A 24212-nucleotide genomic window follows, 5' to 3' on the forward strand; every position below is an offset into this window, starting at 1 on the left:
TAATAATTAATCAAAAACAATTTTACCATTAAATTGCATTTTTCATAACTATTAAAATGAGTCCTTGAATTAGATTTCTGGCTGCTTCCTAACTGAAAGCATCATTTTTAAATGTAATGTTATAAGGTTAACCACTGTATTATTTTGGAGTAGTCAGCCTTGCCTTAGTGAAAATAGCTTTTGGGACCTTTTTATCCTTTAATATTTAACTTTTACCTGTAATACTTTTAATACCACAACATCTGCCTTATAAGGCTTACTAAAGGGGACATGTAAGTATTTAAAAGGAAGGTTTTGACCTGACAAATGTGGTTATGTTGACAGATCAAATTTGCAGTTTTAAAACTCTTTTTTGTACTATCACTGTAGTAGATGGCACAATAGTTACGGTAGCCCAGTAGTGACATTTAACTTACAAGATATTGGTACACTTTGCACCAAATACTACAGTCTTACGGGTAAGTTAAATGTGCCAATTACGAGCATACCAATTTAATCATGTTGAATGAGGGAGCACAGGCACTAAACCACTCATTTACACGGGGTAAAGTGCACAGAGTTCTACAGCCAGAAAACACAGATAAGGCAAAAATCTGGGAAAACATGATGCAAAAGTTAGTCATATAGGAGGTTTCAGTAATCTCTCATCATCTGTTCATTATTCACATTTTTAGGGTGCCCACCAGAAGGTCAGCCAACTTCAGCCATTGATTTGCCTCTCTGTGAGTGACAACATTCTAATCTTGCACAATGTGCACATACCCAAAAAATAGTCCACTTCTACAGTATTACAAAACCATTCCTGAACATTAGCAACACCAAACATTTGACATGTAGCACCAGACCTACTGACTTTACCAATGCTTGCTCATTTTGTAAATTGGATGGTAGCAATGAAGCCTGTACCAGGCAACATAGAGATCCAGGGTCACCAGGTCAGTCAAAGGAAGTAGACAAAAAAACAACCATGATCATAACTAAACAAAATGGCCCAAAAACATTTTCCCTTACCTGTTGTTTGACTAATGAATATTCTTAAACTGGCTTCTCTGACTTTCACAGAATTCTACCTTATTCACTTTGTCTTGGTCATTATTATCTCCTGCAGCCAGTATAGTTTTTTTGTGTACCTCTGTCCGTCTAAAAACATTGCTATTTTGAGTGCATGCTCTGTCTTTTTGAGCTGGCCTTATGACCCCTTGTAGGAAAGTACCATCTTGCCTGGCATGTTACCCCCATATTTCACTGTATATATGTTGTTTTAGTTGTATGTGTCACTGGGACCCTGCCAGCCAGGGCACCAGTGCTCATAAGTGTGCCCTGTATGTGTTCCCTGTGTGATGACTAACTGTCTCACTGAGGCTCTGCGAACCAGAACCTCAGTGGTTATGCTCTCTCTTTGCTTTCCAAATTGTCACTAACAGGCTAGTGACCAATTTCACCAATTCACATTGGCATCATGGAACACCCTTATAATTCCCTAGTATATGGTACTGAGATACCCAGGGTATTGGGGTTCCAGGAGATCCATATGGGCTGCAGCCTTTCTTTTGCCACCCATAGGAAGCTCTGACAATTCTTACACAGGCCTGCCATTGCAGCCTGAGTGAAATAACGTCCACGTTATTTCACAGCCATTTACCACTGCACTTAAGTAACTTATAAGTCACCTATATGTCTAACCTTTACCTGGTAAAGGTTGGGTGCTAAGTTACTTAGTGTGTGGGCATCCTGTCACTAGCCAAGGTGCCCCCACATCGTTCAGGGCAAATTCCCCGGACTTTGTGAGTGCGGGGACACCATTACACGCGTGCACTATACATAGGTCACTACCTATGTATAGCGTCACAATGGTAACTCCGAACATGGCCATGTAACATGTCTAAGATCATGGAATTGTCACCCCAATGCCATTCTGGCATCGGGAAGACAATTCCATGATCCCCCGAGCCTCTAGCACAGACCCGGGTACTGCCAAACTGCCTTTCCCGGGTTTTCACTGCAGCTGCTGCTGCTGCCAACCCCTCAGAGAGGTGTCTGCCCTCCTGGGGTCCAGCCAGGCTTGGCCCAGGAAGGCAGAACAAAGGACTTCCCCAGAGAGAGGGTGTTACACCCTCTCCCTTTGGAAAAAGGTGTCAGGGCTGGGGAGGAGTAGCCTCCCCCAGCCTCTGGAAATGCTTTGATGGGCACAGATGGTGCCCATCTCTGCATAAGCCAGTCTACACCGGTTGAGGGATCCCCCAGCCCTACTCTGGTGCGAAACTGGACAAAGGAAAGGGGAGTGACCGCTCCCCTGACCTGCACCTCCCCTGGGAGGTGCCCAGAGCTCCTCCAGTGTGCTCCAGACCTCTGCCATCTTGGAAACAGAGGTGCTGCTGGCACACTGGACTGCTCTGAGTGACTAGTGCCAGCAGGTGACGTCAGAGACTCCTTCTGATAGGCTCTTACCTGTGTTGCTAGCCTATCCTCCTTCCTAGGTAGCCAAACCTCCTTTTCTGGCTATTTAGGGTCTCTGCTTTGGGGAATTCTTTAGATAACGAATGCAAGAGCTCATCAGAGTTCCTCTGCATCTCTCTCTTCACCTTCTGCCAAGGAATCGACCGCTGACTGCTCTGGACGCCTGCAAAACTGCAACAAAGTAGCAAAGACGACTACTGCAACCTTGTATCGCTGATCCGGCCACCTTCTCGACTGTTTTCCTGGTGGTGCATGCTGTGGGAGTAGTCTGCCTCCTCTCTGCACTAGAAGCTCCGAAGAAATCTTCCCCCTGCAACCGCAGGCACCAAAAGACTGCATCACCGGTCCTCTGGGCCTCTCAGCACGACGAGCGTGGTCCCTGGAACTCAGCAACTCTGTCCAAGTGACTCCCACAGTCCAGTGACTCTTCAGTCCAAGTTTGGTGGAGGTAAGTCCTTGCCTCCCCATGCTAGACTGCATTGCTGGGTACGGCATGATTTGCAGCTGCTCCGGCTCCTGTGCACTCTTCCAGGATTTCCTTTGTGCACAGCCAAGCCTGGGTCCCCGACACTCTAATCTGCAGTGCACGACCTCCTGAGTTGTCCTCCGGCGTCGTGGGATCTTCTTTTGTGACTTCGGGTGAGCTCCAGTTCACTCCTCTTCGTAGTGCCTGTTCTGGCACTTCTGCAGGTGCTGCCTAACTTCTGAGAGGGCTCCTTGTCTTGCTGGGCGCCCCCTCTGTCTCCTCACGCAATTGGCGACTTCCTGGTCCCTCCTGGGCCACAGCAGCACCCAAAAACCCTAAACGCAACCTTTGCAGCTAGCAAGGCTTGTTTGCGGTCTTTCTGCATGGGAACTCCTCTGCAAGCTTCTTCACGATATGGGACATCCATCCTCCAAAGGGGATGTTCCTAGTCCTCTTTGTTCTTGCAGAAACCACAGCTTCTACCATCTGGTGGCAGCTTCTTTGCAACCTCAGCTGGCATTTCCTGGGCATCTGCCCACTCCCGACTTGATCGTGACTCTTGGACTTGGTCCCCTTGTTCCACAGGTACTCTCATCTGGAAATCCATTGTTGTTGCATTGCTGGTGTTGGTCTTCCTTGCAGAATTCCCCTATCACGACTTCTGTGCTCTCTGGGGAACTTAGGTGCACTTTACACCTACTTTTCAGGGTTTTGGCGTGGGCTATTTTTCTAACCCTCGCTGTTTTCTTACAGTCCCAGCGACCCTCTACAAGCTCACATAGGTTTGGGGTCCATTTGTGGTTCGCATTCCACTTCTAGACTATATGGTTTGTGTTGCCCCTAAAGCTATGTGATCTCATTGCAATTTATTGTCACTGTACATTGCTTGCATTGCTTTCTATTACTATTACTGCATATTTTTGGCATTGTGTACATATCTCTTGTGTATATTTGCTATCTTCATACTGAGGGTACTCAGTGAGATACTTTTGGCATATTGTCATAAAAATAAAGTACCTTTATTTTTAGTATATCTGTGTATTGTGTTTTCTTATGATATTGTGCATATGACACCAGTGGTATAGCGGGAGCTTTGCATGTCTCCTAGTTCAGCCTAAGCTGCTCTGCTAAGCTACCCTTTTCTATCAGCCAAAGCTGCTAGACACCTCTTCTACACTAATAAGGGATACCTGGACCTGGTGCAGAGTGTAAGTACCCCTTGGTACTCACTACAAACCAGGCCAGCTTCTTACACCCCTCCTCCCCACTAGCTCTGATTCAGTATCTAAAGTTATGTAGGATTCTTAATGTGTTCCAACTTGAGATTTGGGATATTTCCCATTACTCACATTGAATATTTCACAAACTAGACTATTTTCAGGCTAAACCAGTTCTACCACTCACACACGCTGCTATGGAACTATGCAAAACTCCCAACTACTGATGAAACTTTGAATTGTATGCTGCCCAGTTCATTTTTTGGGCACCACATTTTCTACTCTTGTCCTTCTGTCTCCCTTCTACCTCCACCTGCATAGATCATGTGGCATATAGAGCGGTATCCTGTCTATGCCAGCAGTGGCACGTCATGTTTACAGCTCTGCAATTTATAGCTCATATGTTTTTTTTGCGTTAACATTCAACCGTCTGATATGTGATATTGCTTCCATCTTAATATCATCTTGCCATTTTCTAATTGTTCAAACTTAAACTGCTTTGGAATACTGAGAAAAAGCAAGATGCATTATTTTGAAATAATTTCTTGAGAACTTTGAATTAAATGAAAGGTTTTCCAATTTTTTGTTAAAAATCATTTCTCCCATTTACAAAATGAAACATTATATGATCATTTTTTATTAAAAAAATTAATTCCAGGGAAGAACTTAAAGACTGCAACCCCGTAGAAAACAGGGTACTCTTTGAAGGGATGGCCTCTAAGACTGTGCTGTATACTTACTGCACATTCAGAAATAATTGACCTGACAATCTCTACCCCCTCAGGTTCAAGATGGGGGCTGAACTGGGACCGATGAAAGACAAAGACCGGGAAGCAGTCCTAATGCGTCATCAGGAAGTGATAATAGAAAAAATCGTGAGACTTAGGCTACTGAGGTTCTGCACAGAGTCTATTATCACAAACACTGGTTGTGTAAGATGGGGAGGGCACAGGCTCCAAATTATTTATAATGTAAGAATGGGAGGGGTAATTTTATCTTACCGTTGGGGAATGCTGCCGTAATAAATCATACCGGAAGACATTAACCTCAATGTTGACCTGCGTTGTGGGGATACAGGTCCCTCACACCTCCCACTTCCTTATATTAGGTATACCCAATGCTGTGGACCTACCCAGGATACAGCATCTTTTCAGCACACTAGGTTTTTGCCCTGGCAAAATGAGACATAGCCAGAAGATGGGGCAGGACATCTCTTTCACTGACTTAGTGAGCAATGGGCATAAGACAATATACAACACACTATATAGAGATGGAGACAGCAGTCTATAGTGCATCAAGCTTACCGAATAAAACGGTGTGGGGACCCTGGAGAGCTATTTTGATCTAGACTAGTATTCCAAAACATATCGAAAAACCCTGATGGGGAGCGATATCCCCCTATGGGAGGAAGACCCCTCGGTGCCTCTCGGACAATGACTTGAAGATTGCTGTGGATGGAGCAGGAGAGGAGGGCCTGTCGTCGGCTAGACCATATCCTTTTGTCACTGTCTATTGAGGCTATATATTACTTCAAAGCAGGATTGCTTCTGTACTTTTATCCAATGTGTGATGATTGTACATGTCATGGTGGTTAAGTTTTTACTGCTGTAACAAGGCAAAAACCAAATAAAACAGATTAAAACAATAAATGGTTGGAAAGCAATGCATTTTGGTATTCTGTCAAAAACACATCTCACTGTGATTGCCTTTCTACTTTTCAGAAAAACCTTAAAATTGAGGAACCAGTTTTTGATCTGCTGTGTGAACTACTGGTAAGTCGCTCCTCTTTTGATTTATCTGATGGTTTCCTAAAAGGAAAGAACATTGGCCTGTCACTTACTTTATATCAGATACCTAGGATGTGTGTTTCATCAGCTATAAGGGTTCTGAACTCCTCTGGCCTATTTATTGTAGTCCTTCTTGTTCAAAACGTTCTGCAGCAGCTAAAGCTTGTGTTTCTGTGCTGGGAAGCCACCTTAAAATAAATGACAGTTAAACCACTCACCTACTTGTCTGGCTTTGTATTACAAGTGAATGATGGAATGTCCTCTGACATACACTAAAGACAGTAGTACTTAACTATGATTGTACTTTAGTAAATAATGCATTATCTTATGATAGCACCAAGTCTCATTGCACTCAGGACGGAAGAAAAACCAAGGGCTAGTAAGGCATGCCCTTCATCACAAGGAGCTCTATCCGAAGTCAAAACAGAGTAATTCCACTATATGTGTTATGTATTATATGAACAACAGTAAATTTCGGCCGCCACAGGACTAATCACACTATATCATGTGCAGAAGGCTTACATCTTCTAGCCAATAAAGAAGGCATGTGTTAAGGTCTAGGTGAGAGATCTGATGCATCAGACAAATTAATTGTCTTCATGATAAATGATTATTTTGTTGTCAAGCTACGGATACGTTACCAAAAGGAGGTTTCTTGGAGTCATGACTGCAGAAATATTGGGTGAATATTTGTGCCAATGTTCCAAGACAATGAACAGCTCACTAGTTCTGATCTTCTTGTAGACAATGACCCTTGTTGACAAAACATCCAACTTGGAAGCTGTAGCCATCATGTTGTCTTTTTGATCTATGATCTGGGATAATTTGTTGTATTGTATGCATTCCTCTCCTTTAGAACATTTTCTGCAACACATTTTCTCCCATCATTAATCACCCTTGCATGCTTTAGACATGTGGAGGTCTTTGCTGGATTTTGGACACATAGTGGAATATAGTTTTTTTGGGGTGGGCATTCTGTACCTACAATACAGCATACATCATTTTAGTTGGCAATTACATTATTAATCAACATTTTATGGCAAGACCCAGAAGCTAACATTATGCAAGTTTAATGCTTTTCTAATAAACAACTTGCTACATTCACAACTGGTTTTAAGTAAAATGTCCTAAAAGTCACATAATTTGACCAATTAACACCATGCAGAATATCTTGCAATGAACCTCCCATCATGAAAGCCATAGATGCAGCCTCTTCTCTCACTGAGTGTGCATCAAACACACTAATGGCCACGACTTGCTCTACTCATTATCTGTTTCACCGATTTTGCAAGCATTGGAGAAGAAACTGCTTTAAGTAACTCATACACTCCATGTGGTCTCATCTGCGCCCTTCTCTTTCATACTTCTTTACACACTTAATCACATATAAAGTCTCTTCGTCTTCAAAAAAAGGATGTAATATTGAATATTAATTTATTTTTATTCTTTTAGTTAGATAGTAACACATACCCTCCGGTGAATAAATTCTACTTGTTATATCAAGCACTTTCACATCAGTAAGCCTTTGAAATGAAACCAAGCACAACAAAATTTTCAATTATGTGGATACATCTTCTAGGGGCAACAACTCATTTGACTCACAACCAATCAGAAATTCAAAAATTTTAGACACATCTCATACTGAGTTATACTGATAAACTGGAGGCTTTGCTAGTCTTATACTTCTCATCAACTTACGTACTACTATATCTTGTCCTACAGAAGATCCATTAACCAACTGATGTCCTGCAGCAATTGATGATCTAAACACATTCACTGTTCTATGAGACAAGCCATCCTCAAGCTTCTCTGCCAAACAGTTTAGCACCTCCACTGAAGACACTGAATTTGGATCACAGTCTCTCTCCATGCTCCAGCAAACCTATTTTGGTATGCCAATCTATATATCATTCTTGTACCAGGAGCCCATGATTCCTTAGTAAGTGATGAAACCTGGTCTGAAAGACATGGCACTACCCATACTCACCGGAAATTCTCCATGACACTAACCTCAACTGATGTGAGATTACTAGCTCACAAAACCCTCCTGCAGGACCCTTTAGGAGGGCTGGAAAGCACAGTAACATATTTAGAACATCCACTGACACCTTCAGCAGAATAGGGTACCATACCTGAGCTCTCCAGAGTGGAGTTATGTAAGCAATATTCTTCTAGTAGAAAAGAAAGGCAAAGGCATGATACCAGTTATAAATCTGAGACATCTGAATGATTGGGTAGAGTACCATCATTTCAAGATGGAAGGGATGCATATGCTGAGAGATGTTTTACAGACAGGAGATTGGCTGACTCGTCTGGGTCTGAAGGATGCTTATCTGATAGTCCCAATTTGGAACCACATAAAAAAATGCCTACCGTTCAAGTGGAATGGAAAGATCTGAAAGTTTGTCAGTCTTCTTTTTGGGCTATCTTCTACTCCATGGTCTTTTACAAAGGTGCTTTGCTCCCTGGTTGACGTACTTAAGAGAATGAGGTGTGCATCTGCTGATTTATTTGGACAATATTTTAATAATGGATCAGGACAGGTTAAACGTGGAAGTCAAGTGAGGATGGCTGTGCAGTTGTTGGAGGATCTAGGTTTGTAGTGAACAAACAGAAGGCGTGTCTGACCATGAACCAGGAATCACTGTTTTTATGATTTTTGGTGGGTACAGTGGAGGGTCAGTTGAACCTACCCAAGGAAAAATAAAAAAAAAATAAGAAAAGAGATTCCAAAAGTGTTCAGTTTGGATATGATTTCATGAAAAATGTTAGTGAGAATAGTAGGTCTGATGTCTTCCATGATTCAAGCTATTTTTCATAGACCATATCTGTAGAGGCATCCTCTATCCCTGGAGAACTCAACTTTGGGTGTTTCTCCATGGATTGCAGTGGGCCGTATTAAGGTATGTTAGATCGTCAGCTATATTAGTGGGTGCACAAAGAGACCCTGTATTGTTTTTCAGACCATTTCCCTCTGGTGAGTGAAGTCCAGTCCTGGACAATTTAACTATCAACTTAAGAACATTAAGGGTTGAACATGCCTTGTTGGAGAATAAACATTGGGCAGGGAATGAAAAGGTACATTTTTTGCCATGAGAAGTCATCTCTGTAAAGGCCATTACCAGCTCTGCGACCACTCTGAAAATTGCTCTACCGTTCCATGCCTCCATATTTTTCAACTACCATCTGAGCACATCCCTCACCTCTGATTTCATACCCTTTCTTAAATGTACCACTTATAATTTCTTAAGAGCGCAGTAATTCAAAGGAGCAGGTTAAATAGCCTGAATTGTAGATAACAAAAGGTCACCCTCACAAGCCTACATCCTCAAAAAAATCGAATCATGTTTTAAAACGTTCTGAATTTCTTTCCTTATCCTTTCTTAGCTTTTCTTTTAGTAACTTCAAAACCCTTTCTACAACATTCAGTGGAAATTCTGGAAACTGAGGTGGTCATTTTGAATTTTGTGGGCGGTGGAGGCAGCCCTCCAAACTCAACCCACCACCTGACTGCTAGTGCTGCCAGGACACCGCCTGCCCTATTCCAAGTTCACCACAGGGACGGCAGACATGAAAACAGGGTTTCCGGCCACCGGGCCTGCGGTGAAGTGGGGTGGCACTAATGTGGCAGTGCAGGGGGTGCAGCAGCACCCGTCGCGCATTTCACTGCCAGTAATTCGGGTATTGAAATGCGCAATGAGGTTGTGCATGCGGGGCCCTGCACTGCCCATGCCAAGTGCATGGGCAGTGCAGGGACCCGTAGGGGCCCCAGGCACTCCCATTTCACCAGCTTTTCCACTGCAATGTAAACCGCCATGGAAAGGCTGGTGGCTGGGGACTCGAAATTCAGAGCAGTGCTGCCCTGGGGGATTACAACCTTCGGAAACGCCAGGCTGACTGCAATCTGGTGGTGTCGGCAGTTGACCAGTGGCAGCTCAGCCTCGGTCAGAATAGGGCAGACCGGACCGCCATGGTCTCAGGTCCGCCAGACCCGCAATGACTCCCTGAGTCTCCTGTCATGGTACTAAACAAGATTTTTTCCTGTTGACCACAAAATCTAATGATTCTAGAAACTGACAGCCATCTGCGCAGCCATCTGAGTATGTTCCTTCACCTTGATCAAAATATCTTTTAGATACATAATCAATCAAATCCTTCTCTCAGATAAGATGCTTCAAGACATAAAATTGTTATGAAACACCACGGGGCAAACAATAGACCAAACGAAGGCAAACTAATTTCCAAGTCTTTCCACCTGAACATAAGGTACTTCTGGTGAAGTTCCCAAATCAGAACCATCCAATAAGCATATTTCAGATCCAGTCGTGTCATCCAATCTGCTTGTAGAATGCCCCTTAACATATGCATACCTTCGATTGGTGATGCACCACTCAGTCGTTGGGACTGCTCAAGTTTATCACCAGTCTCATTCCCTTGTCTTTCTTTTCCACTAAGAAAATATTGCTTACAAAACCTTGTTTCTGGCTCAGCTCAACCCTACCTGTTCTGGACTGAACTGAACTGAACTTCCTTGGGAACCCAACTTTGAACTGGTTCCTCTGAAAATCCATGCAATAACCTTGCACCATAAGTAACACCACTGGGTCTTTGGTCACTCAAAATCAGTTGTGATAAAACTGGGCACGTCTGCTGACCAATTTTACAGAGATAACAGTAAGGGCTAAACTTACCTGATCCTCTGTTCCGATGATAGCTATCCCCTCCACATCCTCTTGGATGCTGACATTGTGGGTAGAAGGTTGATTTCCAAGAACTATTTATGGGTCCATATCCAGAGGTAAATGATGCTCTCATATTTCGCAATCCTCAGCTCAAAAACAACCCCTTGTTCTTCCAGCCCCACTAAAAAACATGATCCTGAAATACTTTCTTGATATCCCTCTGTGACTTTTGGATAGAGGAATAGGCTCCTACAAACTTAGACATAGCTTTAATGAATTTGTCTCCAAATAAAAGCCCCTTTGCTGAAGGACCTGCCTCATTATTCACCAAACCTACCAATTTGGGTTCTATAAGCAGTATGCCTTTCCTCCATTCCATAGAGAGGGCAGTATTTTCGTTTCCTAAAAAACATACCACCCCCTAAGACCGATTGAGGAAGATCCTCAATGTCCACCATTTGATTATTAATATGTGCCTCTTCAACAATATCAAAAATCTTTGTCAGTGGTCCAACAACATCTGAAAGGCAGTGCTGGCACATTTTCAGTCCTTTATCTTAACCCCAAATGCAGGTTACGCCCCTCTTTGCCAAAAAAAGCCAAGATTTTAGGATCCAATGTAGGAGTCACCAAAACTTTATCCTCTAAACAAGGTCTAGGACGTTCCAAACTTAACCTGACCTCATTAGGATTTTTTTTCTCATTCAAGCATGCAGATAGTTTCCAACATGTTCCAGAGAGGACCACTCTAGTGAAGGAGGATGCCTTACAGTATAAGGAAAGGAACAAAGATTGAATCAAACATGAGATTGAATAAACCGTCACTAGAAGCATCTTTCCCCGTTTTCATTTGCCTCCTTAATTGTAACTACATATCACTCTCTGACTCAACTGATTCAAAATTAGAAGAGCAGCTTATTTCAACTTCGGCACTACCCGAAGATTTGTCACAATGTACCATCTTATGTTTATGACCTTTCTTCTTATTTTTAGTTTCTCTGCTTGGGCCTTTATATTGCCTCCTGTGTGTGTCCTCAACACTCTCTTGGCTCATGTAAGCACAACTTCCATGTTCTGCCAATATAGTTTTCCTTTTTTAAGATTATGAAAACTCCTCAAACAGGTGTTTTCTCTTTCTTGACACCTTTCCTTGCTTAATATTGTGGGTGGTCTTACCCGCAGACCAACATTTTTCCACTTGAGGGGTGACTTTATAACATGACATCATAGCCTCAATTTGTTTCTTCATTTCTGAACTTAAGTCTAAGGAGACTTCTCTAAAGCAATCTTTAACTTGTCTTTCAGCATTGTCTCCTCATCTGCGTAAAACCTGTCCTCACTCATAATGCCAAATTCAAATTATTCTAATAATAACTTTAATCTAATATCTAAATATCTCTGCAAGCATAATACCAGCTTTTCTCAAATCTATTGAGTTAAAATCCTGAACACCCACTGGCAGTTCTACTAGATGCAACAGATCTCATTCCATTAGTAGTAACTGCCATTTATAAATGTCATCTTAAAACTCCATGTTTTTCCAGAAAGACATCCAGAGTTTCCTAATCTTTAAATATGGCTGCCCTAAATGATCTTTAGCCAATGAAATGGAATCTACTCTAATAGATTTCACTTTCAAAGTCTAAACATTTAGTTTGAGTGCATTAAAGAAAAAGTGTGGGATGCAACTCATAATGGCTTTTGAAATCTACTCACTAACATCCTAGCGGCAAAACTCTCACTCAACATCCAAGCGGCAAGAGAAGGAAAATGCCAACTGCACTTTCTTCCCAGTCATAACCAACCACGAGGAATAGTGCATATAATTATTTCCGGCGAGATTCAAGAGCCACAGAAACCTACGTGGCTTGCAGGAGGACAGAATTCAAGAGACATTGTCATAAGTCAAAGAGTCCCCTCCGCAAACTCTCAACATGGCAAAGACAGCACAGTCAGCACGTATTTAGCATAACACTGGTCTGCGTGAGGTCACTCCACAATGAACCGTCCCAACGGATAAAACATGAAACACAGTAAATATCAGAAAACGTCAGCACTTTAGAAACATAGAAACAAATAAAACATCCTATATGTCCATGCCTATAGAAATCGAGAAACATTTATAAAACATACAATGAACCATTTAAAAGGATTAAATGAATTCTGTGATGAAATGACTGCACCTTGAACATAATACTAATAAAACATAACATATAGATAGAAAATATTAATTAAGTAATCACTCAATCTATTTACCATTCACACCCCACTCATAGCACTTAACTGCCAGAGCAGCAGCAAAAAAGAAAACTGAGGATTGGGGGGTTCTCTGGCTTTGTTATATTGGAATTCTAAGGTCTATATTCTCTGAAGGAGCTGCTGTGAGTGGTGGCAATAGAGAAATATGCATAATGTTAGCCTCCGGGTCTTGCCATAAAATTGTCATTCAAATGTTGCTTCTGTCCACCACAGACTAACGCTTGGGGTAAGAGATCAGCCCAATTGAGTAACTGGCTTTACTTTATGCAAGCGATGACAATTTACTTGTGAACCATGGGCATATCTGCCATACAAATAGCCCCTTTCAGTTCTAGGGCCAGTTGGAAAATGTGTACTTTCCTTTTTAAAATATTTTTTCTTTTAAAATATTTACTTCTTTTATTTATTTTTTTGATGACCTGGAAGCTCCACAGACATTCCTAACAGGCTCTCACTGCCTCTTTCAGTGCACACACCCATTTACTACTTCTGGATGTGAGCATCAAAGCACAGACCTTTCCGCTATTTCTTGAAAGTAAAGTATTTAAAAATTAAAGTCAGAAATCTTTGAATGTTTTTTCCATATAGTACAGTAAAAACCATTCCAAGAAGTGTTCCCCTAAGAGCAGATGCAACAAACATTTGCTGCCTTCTTTCAATGTTTTTGTCATACTTTATTATTTTATACGATTCCACAATGGCCAATGCCGTGCTTCCAATGCATCGGACATCTTCAAACAATGAAGTAATAATAAAGTAATGACATGGAACAAGTATTTGAACAGGACTTCTCCATGATGCTTAACAATAAAAAGTGGCCTGTGTGAAATTAATGTTAATGTTAATGTGACATATTCAAAGCATCTTGAACATACTCTGTGGTACCCTGCAGTAAGCCCATCTAGCACGTAACAAACATGTTTAGCTGTTTTAATCAATCACTTTCCATTTAAGTTAATGGTCTCCTGGACTTTCTCTCACAATTATATGAGTTTCTTTCCATTAATGATGTTATCTATACAGTGGGTTTAACATTTCCACAGCAAAGCTCAAAACCAAAGTTTTAAAACATTTCATTACTCATAGAAAGCCTACATAATGTATTTCTGCTATAGATGTTTTTCCATCTTAGTGATGTCTAGTTGAGCCATATATAGGGGGGAGTTTAGAATTATTCATATTTGATGTGTTCATCAGAATTTGAATGCTGTGTGGTTACCTTAATCATGACAATTTACATTTCTAACTATATTGTAACTGCATTTTCCTCTCCAGGGTGATCTTTTGTTAAAGGTTGGAGAGCTTCTGGTAAGGCCAAGTGAACTGTAATTTTGGTACATGCACAATATCATATCAATATCTTGGATAATATGTATTCTGTACAAGTGAAGAATTTGCAAAGTTACCTCCTGAATACAATGTACAACAAAAATATCAGAGTTGCTTTTTTTTTCCAAAGCAAGACGTCATATGATTCTGTAAGACATAATTGTAAAAATACAGTTGCATTACATAAACAATACATGTGATCATTGGATGCTACAGAAAATTTTTCTTCTTTTCAGTACAGTCACAATGTAATTGTTTTTTTTAGACCAACCTCACTGACGAGCTAAATCTCGGGGTAAGTCATTTAACTTGTTTCTCATGTTGCATGGTTACCTCAAATAAAAATAAAATACAAGCTTTCATTGTAATCAAAATATCAGCTCATTTACTTATAATGAGCTTTCCAGACAGACAACAGTCTGGAAAGATAGGGGTGACACACACAGTGGGTCCTCTGACTTGAGACAGTGCTAAAGACATCTCATTGCCTCTCTCCCTCTGTCATCTTGCATTCTCCAGTCTCATCTTCCCTCCATCACAGTTTCTATATCTCTCCCCCATGAACCTCCCCTTCCTCTAGTGTTTAATACTTTCTCACTCAGTGTGCTCGTTCTCTACAGTCTCATCTTCCCAGCTAGACAAACTCACATACATTTTATCTGGCCTTTATTTCAATTCTCAAATATCTTTACAAGGTAGAAGTGATATTTAAGTGACTGAATTTCTTATTTTTATGAAGTAACTAGCCTCAAATATAAAATTATATTACCCATGTTTACCTTTTGTGCTATCAATCTCAATAGTAGGTCACCTTTTTGATGTTAAACTAAAATCTATAGGATTTGTATATATTTTCCTTACATAATAACATTGATTATCATAATGAAGATGAGGATGATGCTATAATTATTCATATTTTCTGACTTCATATTTAATGATTGACTTTCTCCTTGTCAACACTATGGACCCAGTATTTTAGGCACTATTGTGAAACATTCTTAAGCAAGACATATTTCCTTGCTGCAGAAAGTCCTATAACTCTTTTAAGCTTATAAAAAACTTTATAAACCCTTTTTCCTTCTTCTAAAACGTGATATTCTAAAGAGGTCTTCATGGGATCTGAATCTGACTGTGTTGCTAAGGTTATATTTACACTTTAATGGTGAGGAAGTGCCTCAGGTAGTAGAACACTGTAATGATGAGTGTATATACAACAATACTTGATTAATGACCAACTTCTCCGATGACAGATCTCTAACTCTTCTCCATACAGATTGTAAGTGTTGTTTGAAGGCAGTGGACAAGTGTTGTATTTGATGAGAAGTACAACACTATCCACCATCAATTCTATCATCTCTACAATTAGGTACTTGCTCTGTAAATAATTAGTCAGATTCTCACACTAACACAGCCAGGATTAGAAACACTCAATACAAGAACAATTCAAACCCCAGCAGCACTGAATCATTCTTTCATTTTTTCCAGCTCATTACTATTGAGCTGGATACTTACCAAATCTAATATTCAAACACATTAACCCCTTAGCTGCTGGGCCTTTTCCCCCCCAGTGCTGAGCCCTTTTTTGGCTATTTGGGGTAGTTCGCGCTTAGGGCTTCAAAACTTTTTGTCCACATAAGCTAACCACGCCAAATTTGCGTCCTTTTTTTTTTCCAACATCCTAGGGATTCTAATGGTACCCAGAGTTTGTGGTTTACCCTGGAGGAGACCAAGAAAATAGCCAAAATACAGTGAAAATGTAGTTTTTTCCAAAAAAATGGGAAAAAAGGGCCGCCGAAGAAGGCTTGTGGTTTTTTCCCTGAAAATGCCATCAACAAAAGGTTTCTGGTGCTGAAATCACTATCTCCCCACCTTTCAGGAACGGGCAGACTTGAATCAGAAAACCACATTTTCCAATACAAATTTGGCATTTTACTGGGACATACCCCATTTTTACTATTTTTGGTGCTTTCAACCTCCTTCCAGTTAGTGACAGGAATGGGTGTGAAACCAATGCTGGATCCCGAAAAGCTAAACATTTCTGAAAACTAGACAAAATTCTGAATTCAGCAAGGGGTCATTTGTGTAGATCCTACAAGGTTTTCCTACAGAAAATAACAGCTGAAATAAAAAAATATTGAAATTGAGCTGAAAACAACAGCCATTTTTCTTTATGTTTTACTCTGTAACTTTTTCCTGCGATGTCAGATTTCTGAAAGCAATATACTGTTTTGTCTGCTGGACTCTTCTGGTTGTGGGGATATAAAGGGCTTATAGGTTCATCAAGAACCCTAGGTACCCAGAGCCAATAAATGAGGTGCACCCTGCAGTTGGTTTTCATTCTATACTGGGTATACAGCAATTCATTTGCTGAAATATGAGGAGTGAAAAAGAGGTATCAAGAAAACCTTTGCATTTCCAAAATGGGATCAAGATAAGGTTTTGAGGAGCAGTGGTTATTTGCACATCTTTGAATTCCGAGGTGCCCATACTAGCATGTGAATTGCAGGGCATTTCTCAAATAGACGTCTTTTTTACACACTCTCTTATATTTGGAAGGAAAAAATGTAGAGAAAGATAAGGGGCAATAACACTTGTTTTGCTATTCTATGTTCCCCCAAGTCTCCCGAAAAAAATGATACCTCACTTGTGTGGGTAGGCCTAGCGCCCGCGACAGGAAATGCCCCAAAACACAACGTGGACACATCCCATTTTTTCACAAAATACAGAGCTGTTTTTTTGCAAAGTGCCTACCTGTGGATTATGGCCTCTAGCTCAGCCGGCACATAGGGAAACCTACCAAACCTGTACATTTTTGAAAACTAGAGACCTAGGGGAATCCAAGATGGGGTGACTCGCGGGGCTCTGACCAGGTTCTGTTACCCAGAATCCTTTGCAAACCTCAAAAAGTGGCTAAAAAAACAAGTTTTCCTCACATTTCGGTGACAGAAAGTTCTGGAATGTGAGAGGAGCCTCAAATTTCCTTCCACCCAGCGTCCCCCCAAGTCTCCCGATAAAAATGATACCTCACTTGTGTGGGTAGGCCTAGCGCCCGCGACAGGAAATGCCCCAAAACACAACGTGGACACATCACAGAAAACAGAGCTGTTTTTTGCAAAGTGCCTACCTGTAGATTTTGGCCTCTAGCTCAGCCGGCACCTAGGGAAACCTACCAAACCTGTACATTTTTGAAAACTAGAGACCTAGGGGAATCCAAGATGGGGTGACTCGCGGGGCTCTGACCAGGTTCTGTTACCCAGAATCCTTTGCAAACCTCAAAAAGTGGCTAAAAAAACAAGTTTTCCTCAAATTTCGGTGACAGAAAGTTCTGGAATCTGAGAGGAGCCTCAAATTTCCTTCCACCCAGCGTCCCCCCAAGTCTCCCGATAAAAATGATACCTCACTTGTGTGGGTAGGCCTAGCGCCCGCGACAGGAAATGCCCCAAAACACAACGTGGACACATCACAGAAAACAGAGCTGTTTTTTGCAAAGTGCCTACCTGTAGATTTTGGCCTCTAGCTCAGCCGGCACCTAGGGAAACCTACCAAACCTGTACATTTTTGAAAACTAGAGACCTAGGGGAATCCAAGATGGGGTGACTCGCGGGGCTCTGACCAGGTTCTGTTACCCAGAATCCTTTGCAAACCTCAAAAAGTGGCTAAAAAAACAAGTTTTCCTCACATTTCGGTGACAGAAAGTTCTGGAATCGGAGAGGAGCCTCAAATTTCCTTCCACCCAGCGTCCCCCCAAGTCTCCCGATAAAAATGATACCTCACTTGTGTGGGTAGGCCTAGCGCCCGCAACAGGAAATGCCCCAAAACACAACGTGGACACATCACAGAAAACAGAGCTGTTTTTTGCAAAGTACCTACCTGTAGATTTTGGCCTCTAGCTCAGCCGGCACCTAGGGAAACCTACCAAACCTGTACATTTTTTAAAACTAGAGACCTAGGGGAATCCAAGATGGGGTGACTCGCGGGGCTCTGACCAGCTTCTGTTACCCAGAATCCTTTGCAAACCTAAAAAAGTGGCTAAAAAAACAAGTTTTCCTCACATTTCGGTGACAGAAAGTTCTGGAATCGGAGAGGAGCCTCAAATTTCCTTCCACCCAGCGTCCCCCCAAGTCTCCCGATAAAAATGATACCTCACTTGTGTGGGTAGGCCTAGCGCCCGCGACAGGAAATGCCCCAAAACACAACGTGGACACATCACAGAAAACAGAGCTGTTTTTTGCAAAGTGCCTACCTGTAGATTTTGGCCTCTAGCTCAGCCGGCACCTAGGGAAAACTACCAAACCTGTACATTTTTGAAAACTAGAGACCTAGGGGAATCCAAGATGGGGTGACTCGTGGGGCTCTGACCAGGTTCTGTTACCCAGAATCCTTTGCAAACCTCAAAAAGTGGCTAAAAAAACAAGTTTTCCTCACATTTCGGTGACAGAAAGTTCTGGAATCGGAGAGGAGCCTCAAATTTCCTTCCACGCAGCGTCCCCCCAAGTCTCCTGATAAAAATGATACCTCACTTGTGTGGGTAGGCCTAGCGCCCGCGACAGGAAATGCCCCAAAACACAACGTGGACACATCACAGAAAACAGAGCTGTTTTTTGCAAAGTGCCTACCTGTAGATTTTGGCCTCTAGCTCAGCCGGCACCTAGGGAAACCTACCAAACCTGTACATTTTTGAAAACTAGAGACCTAGGGGAATCCAAGATGGGGTGACTCGCGGGGCTCTGACCAGGTTCTGTTACCCAGAATCCTTTGCAAACCTCAAAAAGTGGCTAAAAAAACAAGTTTTCCTCACATTTCGGTGACAGAAAGTTCTGGAATCGGAGAGGAGCCTCAAATTTCCTTCCACGCAGCGTCCCCCCAAGTCTCCCGATAAAAATGATACCTCACTTGTGTGGGTAGGCCTAGCGCACGCGACAGGAAATGCCCCAAAACACAACGTGGACACATCACAGAAAACAGAGCTGTTTTTTGCAAAGTGCCTACCTGTAGATTTTGGCCTCTAGCTCAGCCGGCACCTAGGGAAACCTACCAAACCTGTACATTTCTGAAAACTAGAGACCTAGGGGAATCCAAGATGGGGTGACTCGCGGGCTCGGACCAGGTTCTGTTACCCAGAATCCTTTGCAAACCTCAAAAAGTGGCTAAAAAAACAAGTTTTCCTCACATTTCGGTGACAGAAAGTTCTGGAATCTGAGAGGAGCCACAAATTTCCTTCCACCCAGCGTTCCCCCAAGCCTCCCGATAAAAATGATACCTCACTTGTGTGGTTAGGCCTGGTGCCTGCGACAGGAATAGATCACACAACGGTCAATGTTGGTCCTTACGTGAGGCAGCTGTTGACCCTGGGGTGATCCATTCCTGACACAGACACTAGGTGTAGGCACTCAAGTGGGGTAGTGTTTTTATCAGGACAGGTGAGGAGTCACTGGGTGGTAGGAATATTGTGGATCCCAGCATATTCCTGTAGTTTGTGTGACAGAAATGCGAGAAACATTTAGTTTTTTTTCAACATTTCAGCTTTGCAGGGTATTCTGGGTAAGAAAACTTTGGGGAAGCCACACAAGTCACACCTCTGTGGACTCCCCCGAATGTCTAGTTTCCAGAAATGTTTGGGTTTAGTGTGTTTCTCTATATGGCCGCCGAATCCAGGACCAAAAACACAGGTGCCTGCCTTACAAAACCAGTTTGTTTTGCCATGGATAATTTTGATGTCTCCACAATATGATTTGGGTGGTGGAATTTGGGGCTGAACTAAATTGGGGAGCTCCCAAGAGAGCACTCTCTCTCTGCTTGCCGCCACATTCACCTGCTCTCTGGGTTGACCTAACCCACTATTACCCAGTTGCACAAACAGCTTGCGAAGGGACAGCAGGACTGTCCTCATCACCTCCCTCATAATGTACTGGAAGAGGAGTTATCGAATGGGACTCCTCTGACTGAAAAATCACTCCCAGAGTCTGCGCCATTGTCCTATCCCTCAGATGCTGTCTCAGTATCTGATGTCTCAGTCTCTGATCCTATGTCAGAGCGGTCCTCTATAACCCGAGTGTAGGCAGCAGTCATCCATCAAGATGCCATCTCTGCTATTGGCTAAACTGTTGCTCTAAAACACTAGCCTACGTAGACAGTCACAAAATCGATGGTGTGTGAGATACGTGCAACAGTAGAGGCCACCTTACCTGCGCTTCTTCCCTCAATCAGCACGTACTCTCAAGACACTCAAAAAACACCTTGTCACATACCATTCGTCACAGTCTTTAGCACCGCCTGCGCCCAGTCCAACAATCATTATTGGTGCTCCCACTCCCTCCTCCTCGGATTCCCTCATTACCACCCAGCAAAAGTGCCCTTCATCTCTCCATAGACTTTGCTAATGTACTCAGCTATTTACATAAAATACAGATTTGCTCTTTGCAGTAGGCATATAAACCTTCTGCGCTTCTTTATGGCACTAAAACTGCCACTAGACAAGTCGGACCCTTTTCCCCCCAGGGAAACCACACACATATTGACAAAAGTGATATATATATGACAGCCAATCACCTGAAACTCAACTCAAGCAAAACCGAAATAATCCTCTTTGGCCCACACAAAAACACCTGGGACCCCTCATGGTGGCCCACCACGCTAGGCCCTGCACCCACCCCCGCCAACCACGCACGCAACCTCAGCATCATCCTAGACTCCTCCCTCTCGATGACCCAACAAATCAACGCTCTCACCTCCTCATGCTTCAACACACTCCGTATACTGAAAAACATTCAAATGGATCCCCACAGAGACCAGAAAAACTGTCACTCACGCACACAGCAGCAGGCTTGATTACGGAAACGCCCTCTACGCCGGCACCACTCTAAAACTCAAGCGCAAACTACACGCATCTAGAACTCAGCAGCACGACTCATCCTCGACCTCCGCCGACACGAACACATCTCTCCACTCCTCAAATCCCTCCACTGGCTCCCCATTGACAAAAGGATCACCTTCAAGATCCTCATCCTCGCACACAAATCACTCCACAACACAGGCCCTGCCTACCTCAACGAGAGTCACCTTCCACACCCCCACACAAAACGTCCGCTCAGCTGACCTCTCTCTCGCCTCTGTCCCCCGCATCAAACACACCACCACCGGGGGCAGATCTTTCTCCTACCTTGCACCCAAAACCTGGAACGCCCTCACAACCCACCTTCGCAAGACCCAAAACCTACTTCTTTTCAGGAAGGGCCTCAAAACCTGGCTTTTCGAACAGTGAACCTCCCAGCCCCTTTCCCTCCCCCCGCCCCCCCCCAAGCGCCTTGAGACCCTCACAGGTGAGTAGCACACTTTATAAATCTATTTGGTATATATAGATCTACCTCTATATATATATATATATCTATGTACATAGATATATCTATAGATATATCCATGTACATAGATATATCTATCTACATAGATATATAAATATAGATCTATATATAGATCTATTTTTTTTAGTTGTTGTATAGTTTCCTTGGGGGCCAAAATGGCCCCCAGGGAAACCCTACAACATCTAAAAAAAAAATTGCCCCCACAGGGGGTCACCCTGCCGAGGGGCGACCCCCTGTCATTTTTTTTTTTTTTTCATTATTTAAAAAAAAAAAAAAAAACAATCCCCTGGGGGGAGGGGGGCGCGATCGCGCCCCCCCACCCCCAGGGGGCACCTACCTTTTTTTATTTTTATTAATTATGCCCCGGGGGGGGGGCGGCCCGTTTTCCGAGGGGGCCGCCCCCCCAAAGTGAAATCCCTGGCGTCTAGTGGTGTTTCCTGGCCCCCGATCGCAGCTGTGCTGCGATCGGGGGCCAGGAAACACTTTGAGAAGGCCTCGTAAGAAAGGGGAGAGTCTCCCCTTTCTTACGAGGCCTTTTCAAAGTGTTTCCTGGCCCCCCGATCGCAGCTGTGCTGCGATCGGGGGGCCAGGAAACCTGAAAGTGTTTCCTGGCCCCCGATCGCAGCACAGCTGCGACCGGGGGACCAGGAAACACTTTCAGGAAGGCCTCGTAAGAAAGGGCTGTGCTGCGATCGGGGGCCAGGAAACACTTTCAGGAAGGCCTCGTAAGAAAGGGGAGACACTCCCCTTTCTTACGAGGCCTTCCCGAACGTGAGAAAGGCCGTTTTCCCCATCAAAGCAGGAAGCGGCCGCAAGGCTGCTTCCTGCTTTGATGGGGAAAACACCTTTGCAACGGCGCGCTGACGTCACAAAGGGGCGGGTGGGGGGGCGGGGGGAGACACGGAAGCTTCCGTGTCTCCCGGGGGGGGTTTAAAAAAAAAATAAAATCCTCGGGTGCGACGCACCCGAGGATTTATTGATACCCTTCCTGGTGTCGGCCACTGGTCGTGACCCGCACCAGGGAGGGTGTGTGGGCGTCGGCCAGTGGCCGACGCCCGCACCTATCAGGTTAAGACATTTCACAATGGAGGTGTCTTTATCATCATTATTATACTGAATTTAACATCTATTTGAGTAGTCAGTCACACACACTACACCATAGTATTCAACTAAAACACACAGCTGGATCTCAGCTTTCACATTGTGAATTAATATGAATGAGAACCAGAATGATTTCACCCTCGGCTGGTTGATAATGTTTTTCATGTATTGCATTTTGCTGAAAAATACTTCTCTTTAATAATAAGGCATTTTCTTTTCAATACAAGGGCATCACTGGTGGCCTTCTCGGTAGTGGTGGCATTCTCAGTGGCGGTGGCCTTCTTGGCAAATGAATCAAGGTAACGCCAACCTCTGGTTTCTATCGATTCATCCTTCATGATGATGTCAACCCAGCACTGCACCTCTTACCACAGGGGCTGTCACAGTTCAACTCCTTTGTGTGATGAACAGGTGGTACAAAAAAAGGCATCAGCTTAAGCCATGGACCTAATATAAATGCAAATCTTCAGGAAATACTGTACTTTTCTTCAGTAATTCCAAAGACAATAATAGGAATGTCTTCACATCACCACCTTCAAATAAGGAGACTCAGAGACTAAAAACAAATACAAGGGTTTTAAAAAGTGGGTCTCTAGTTGGCAGAGGTATGCACCCTGTCTGCGTAGGGAACACAATCCTAGTCTGGGTAAGTCACAACACAACCTAAATTATCCTGTGCTTACCCTCCGATAGCTTGGCACAGAGCAGGCATGCTTAACTTAGAAGGCATTGTGTAAAGTATTTGTGGAATAACTCATTCAGTAACACAGTGAAAACACCTCAAAAAGTACTCCAAACAATAGATAATATTTATCTAAATAAAATAAGACCAGAACGACAATAATTCAATATGCATAAGTCAAGATATCACTTTCTGAAGGTTTAGATGAGCCTCAGTTCTTAAGAATCAGTGGGTGTATCCTTTTAACACAAAGTACCTGGAATTCCTCTAAAACTATGACGCGGAGGGCTACAGAGGAGAAGATGTGTCAGAAAGTTAATAGATGCGTTGGTTCTTCTGGCACTGTGAAGGTGATGCGTCATTTCTATTCATGCAGCGAGATAATGCGCCGATTTCTGGGAGGTCAGCCTGGGTTCCTCACTGCAATAACGGGATATTTTGACCCACAGTGGCGATGCCTGGAAAATCCAACATGTGCTGTGGATGAGTAACAGGTGCTGCATCGATCAGGCAGGCGATGCAGCGATTTTTCAGCTGCAAGACAGACGCTGTGCCAATTCTGCAGGTGTTGCCTTAAATTTTTCTGGTGTTGCATCAGTTTTTCCGGCACTGTGAAATTTCTCCTTCAGATGAAGTATTTGATGGTCCTGGGACTTTAGAAAAATGGGGCAAGCTCAGTCTAGGCCCTTGTGGAACACTTGTGGGAGGAAGGCAGAGCCAGGGGCCAGCAGGCAGCAGGGCAACAAGCAGCAGAGTAATCCTTCCAGAAAAGCAGTCCAGATAAGGCCTTTGGGCAGCACTGCATTCCCTATGACAGAGACAAGTTGTGAGTCCAGAAGTGGGTGATTTTAGGGGGTCACAGACCCTGTATATA

At 43.1% G+C, this 24212-nt stretch overlaps 1 protein-coding gene across 1 annotated transcript in view; it reads left to right on the plus strand.

Moving 5' to 3' along the window:
* Window positions 1–24212, plus strand: part of LOC138260829 (ranaspumin-like) — a 62112-nt gene that overhangs the window by 27902 nt on the left and 9998 nt on the right. Inside the window, exons 7-10 of the mRNA XM_069209254.1 lie at window positions 5862–5912; window positions 14144–14176; window positions 14463–14492; window positions 22884–22955. Coding sequence (XP_069065355.1) covers window positions 5862–5912; window positions 14144–14176; window positions 14463–14492; window positions 22884–22949 — 180 coding nt within the window. The 3' untranslated portion in view covers window positions 22950–22955. The remainder of the gene's footprint in view (window positions 1–5861; window positions 5913–14143; window positions 14177–14462; window positions 14493–22883; window positions 22956–24212) is intronic.

The sequence above is a fragment of the Pleurodeles waltl genome, chromosome 10 (genome assembly GCF_031143425.1).
Source record: "Pleurodeles waltl isolate 20211129_DDA chromosome 10, aPleWal1.hap1.20221129, whole genome shotgun sequence".
Lineage (NCBI taxonomy): Eukaryota > Metazoa > Chordata > Amphibia > Caudata > Salamandridae > Pleurodeles > Pleurodeles waltl.